The sequence below is a fragment of the Epinephelus moara genome, unplaced genomic scaffold, assembly GCF_006386435.1.
Source record: "Epinephelus moara isolate mb unplaced genomic scaffold, YSFRI_EMoa_1.0 scaffold696, whole genome shotgun sequence".
Classification (NCBI taxonomy): Eukaryota; Metazoa; Chordata; class Actinopteri; order Perciformes; family Serranidae; genus Epinephelus; species Epinephelus moara.
Window position 1 is genome coordinate 10,651 of NW_026082648.1, and position 4,606 is coordinate 15,256.

The 4,606-nt window shown below is 38.8% G+C and overlaps 1 gene segment (V, D, J or C); it reads left to right on the plus strand.

Annotated features, from left to right (window-relative positions):
* The first annotated feature begins 432 nt into the window (after window positions 1-432).
* On the plus strand, window positions 433-982 carry LOC126387533 (Ig heavy chain V region XIG14-like). The segment is given in 2 exon segments: window positions 433-540; window positions 642-982. Coding segments are annotated over 2 exon segments (369 nt in total).
* The last annotated feature ends 3,624 nt before the right edge of the window (window positions 983-4,606 follow it).

Sequence of the window (4,606 nt, forward strand, 5' to 3'; positions counted from 1 at the left end):
AATCTGCATTATTAAAAATATATATGATCATGATGTAAAAGAATGATATAACTCACAGTGATGTGATGACAAAACCATTGACTGTATATGTATCTCTATAAACTGTCTGTGTACAAAACATTATACAAATGTTCTCCTTTCACTCACTGAGACTATGAAACATAGAAATATTTCATTTCTATGCTGTGAACAAAATGGGATTTTCTGTTTATTCAGCTACACACTGTGAAAAAAATGTTTATAATGGTGGGGAAACCAGTGATTTTTAGAAACTGCATTCACAATATTATCAAATTATTCCATCCATGTTTTCTGAATCACAAAAATCATATGGCCTTAGAGATGAAGAACAACACCTCCAGTCAGCTGATTTACTATCATCATCACTGTATGTAAATCAGCCTCCTTGTGTGTTGCCTCATAAAGAAGTGAAGTGTGTGTGTGTGTGTCAGTGAGAGGACAGAAGAGCTCCCATCAGATCACCTTCAATACCAACCATGTTCTCTGTAGCTCTGCTGCTGCTGCTGGCTGCTGGAACCTGTGAGTCTCACTGAGGCAGAGACACTGACAGTATGATCACAGCACACTGACTGTTCACTCTTATTACACTTATTCAATATTCAACATGTTTTCCTCCACAGGTGTGAAGTGTGAACAGTTGACACAGCCAGCCTCTGTCACTGTGCAGCCAGATCAACGTCTGACCATCACCTGTCAGGTCTCTTATTCTGTGAGCAGCTATCGAACACACTGGATCAGACAGCCTGCAGGGAAAGGACTGGAGTGGATTGGAAGCGCAGCTGCTGGATACACCTCATACCACAAAGATTCACTGAAGAACAAGTTCAGTATCAGCTCAGACTCTTCCAGTAAAACAGTGACTCTAAACGGACAGAATGTGCAGCCTGAAGACACTGCTGTGTATTACTGTGCCAGAGACGCCCACAGTGACACAAAGCATCAGTAGACCTGAACAAAAACCCCTCAGTGCCTGAACACTTGTAACATGAAGCCACCAGAGGAGGAGCCTTCAGACCACTAATGATTTCAACACCAGCTCACTGTTACGGTACAGAGAGAAACAGACTGAAGATTTTATTTCAAGGTCCATAATTTAATTGAACAGCAGCTGTTTTCATCAAGTACTTGGAGGTTACAATCACTGGTACATCACTGTATGTATTCCCACAATAAAAACTGAGTTCATTTTTTTTTTATAAATTGTTAAACATCAACTTCACAAGAAATGAAATAAAGTTGAGGGAAGTAGGTAAACAATCTTTAGATTTTTTAAATGGTTGCCATTCTAAATATGCAGATGTTATAAAAACTGATAGATTATTTCCTTTTTTTACTGCAGTGAAAAATGATTTTTACGTTTGAACATTTTTAAACATTAAAACTTGTAATGACTGAAACATTTTTGTGCTCGACAGCCACAGTGACGAGTTGGTTGAGCAGCTGTACAAAAACCTACAGCGCACTTCTTCTTTCAGGCTGTTAGAGCCGAAGCATTCAGTAATTTTTTTGTATTTGTATAAAATGTAATGCTGTATTTTCTGTATAATGTTATATCTAATGGTTTATATTTTATGTTTCACATTACAAATATGTCCTAAATAATAAATTAATCTCTGCACCTCCCACTGTACAAATTGAAAAAGAGTGTTCTTGAGAAATATTATTACAAATCACTAAACATAAAGAAACCCTAACACACACAATAAACATCACTTTTTCATAAAATGGCCAAAGACAGCACAAAAATCTGGTTGCTGAAATTAAACTACTTTCAATTTCTACAAATGATGACACAATAAAATGATAATAATAAAATACAGTTCGATTACCACAACACTTTTGCTAATTGTGTTCCATGGCCCAATGAGGGATTGTGCAAAATTCGGTGCAAATCGGCCAATAGGTGGCGCTCTGGTGGCAGTCTAATTATTGTGAATGGCAGTAAATTGGAAAATCTTCAAATCCTCTTCAAAACTCATCGACTTTCAACCTCTTCTTGTCCCTCATACTTTGAGCTAGAGACACCATGTCAACTTTTAAAGAGTCAGAAGACTTGAACTATTGGGCATGTATTCAGCTTCTACTTTTTGGAAAAATACATACGTGGGTTGTGTGCCTACCTGTATACTGGAAATGTGAGTAAGAGATAACGTTTATTTTTTCATTTATTACAGCTGACAAGACATCTAGGTGCAGGCCCCCCGACGGCAGCATGCCCCAACGCACGTGGACTGCGAGGGCCCGTTCATCGCTGCTTGCAGCTTTAATTTACATCTGTGTCTGTCTGTGTAATATGTCACAATGTCCTGCGTAGTAAAGGCTACTGCAGCCTACAGGTCAATGTGGTGAGTAGAATGTCGCCACCTGCTGGAAGTGTTTATAACTAAAACACACATGCCTTGCTTTAGACTTTGAAATGTTACTGTTATTTTGTCACAACGGTGTTTTCAATAATTTTTGAGATGCACCTGTGCTTGAATATTCAGGTTATGTAAATTGATATCTGGTCAAGCCTTCATATAAACCACTCTCTGGTTGCTAGCAGGTAGACAACAATGACCCCAAAGCATCATACAAACAAATACTTTTTCAATTTTATGTTTTTGTGTAGGTTTACTGACTGAACCAGCCTGCATGTGTGGTGGAATAGCACTAAGTGTAATGTATTGCCCTACACGTTTAATGCATGAACAAGTTATGCTCATACTGTGCTGTACATTTAACTGTAGCTCTCCATTTTTCTACACATCTTTTTTTATTGGGGTCATGCTGGTCGTACTACTCTGTACTGTTATCAAACTTTGCCCCAGAGATCTTCTTTGTTTTGTCTTTGAGGTCAGGTGCTAAGGCAATGCCTGGTTTTGCAACACAGCCTTTTTTAACTGCCTTTTTTCCTCTGCATATTTGGTTGGCGCTGGGGCCTTTAGACATGTTAGCATTAATTTGATGGCATGTTATTCAGCATGAGCAGAGCATCGGTGCACTTGAGTACCTGGGTATTGTATTTATGTAGGAGCATAATGTGGTTGGTTAGACTCTGGGTTTGGCCTCTTGATGGGTGTACCTGGTCACTATGATGTTTTTGCGACATGGCATGAAGAGAGAGATGAAGGAAGAGAGTACTGAGATCAGAATGCTTTAGCTTGAGGTGGAGTGATGAGGTTTATGCTTTGGTGTGCTTTTTTTCTCCTGTAATTTGGTAATTTAATTGAAAATGCATTTTAGGAGGCCTCTGTGCAAATCCCTCTACATCAGGCTTACATTTTTTCAGAAGACAATTAATTCCCCTCCGCTTGCTCAATGGTGCCGACTGTAGACCATGTCTACAACTAAAGATGAAACAGTACGAAATTCTTTTATCATGATTATAGTGACCAAAATTATCACATAACATTGTTAAAATGTGTTTAAAATGTCCAAAAAGTAGTGACACACACTGCTATCATTGTTTGCATGGACATTAAAAAGTAACATAACCAATACCTGATACAAACATATGAAAACCATATCATATGTGCATTACATAACCAATACCTGATACAAACATATGAAAACCATATCATATGTGCATTAATATCAGCAATAGTCTGCCTTTAAAATGCTTGCTTCTGTGTCACTGTAGATGAGGACATGGGACCAGGAGCATCACTGGGTTTGCGTGCTGCAGGCCTCCCCACCTTGATGCTGCGCCTGTGTCAGTGAGACTGCTGCTAACTTTGGTTGATGCTGGACAATATTTACAGTAAGTTTTTTAAAGTGCAGTAATCAAACACGGCTTTATTAATGATTTAAATTTGAAATGATGATACGAACCATCAGGAATTTTATCACAGTTTATTGTGAAACCGTAACTGTTTCATCTCTATCTGTAACAACAGGCAGAGTGTGTGTGTGTGTGAACTTTTAAGATAGCATGAAGATGATGTCGATCATGACAGTAATAACAGTGATAATACTGTAATGATCATTAGAATGACATCATTTGTTTATTGATGATAAACTTGTTCTTGTATATCTTTTTCCCGTCTTATATTTTCCTTTGTTTCCTTGTGGTTTAAAAGGACATGTCACAGAAAGGTCTGTGTGTTCGACAGTCTGCTTCTCTCTTGAGAACTTTAAGATTAAATAAGATCAGTCTTTCTATTAGATACATCTGTTTTTCCTAGGTAATGCTGGTTGTGGCTTACCTGCTTTTTTTCAGCCCTACACTATTTCATATTCAGTTTAACATGTTCAGCACTGCAAGTTTCTCAGTAAAACCACAGCCGTCGAGTGCCGGCCACTAGGCAGTTTGCGGTTGAGTACCTCGCTCAGTGGTGCCTCAACAGCAGTTGTAGAGAGAGAAAAGTTGTCCTCTATGTGTTAGGGATGGGCAGCACAAGCAAAAACACTATTCGAAAATCGTGGCAAGTATTCGACAACTTTTCGAATAATCCCCAGCCAATCAGGGCACACACAGTGCCAGATCACTCCAGAGGTAGCCAGTAGTCCGCCTGAATGTGCTTAGTGTCATCCCTCCCAGATGTGAATTCCTTTAAACCCACAAGGTACACAAATGCAGACACAAACACGTAGCTCCAACTCA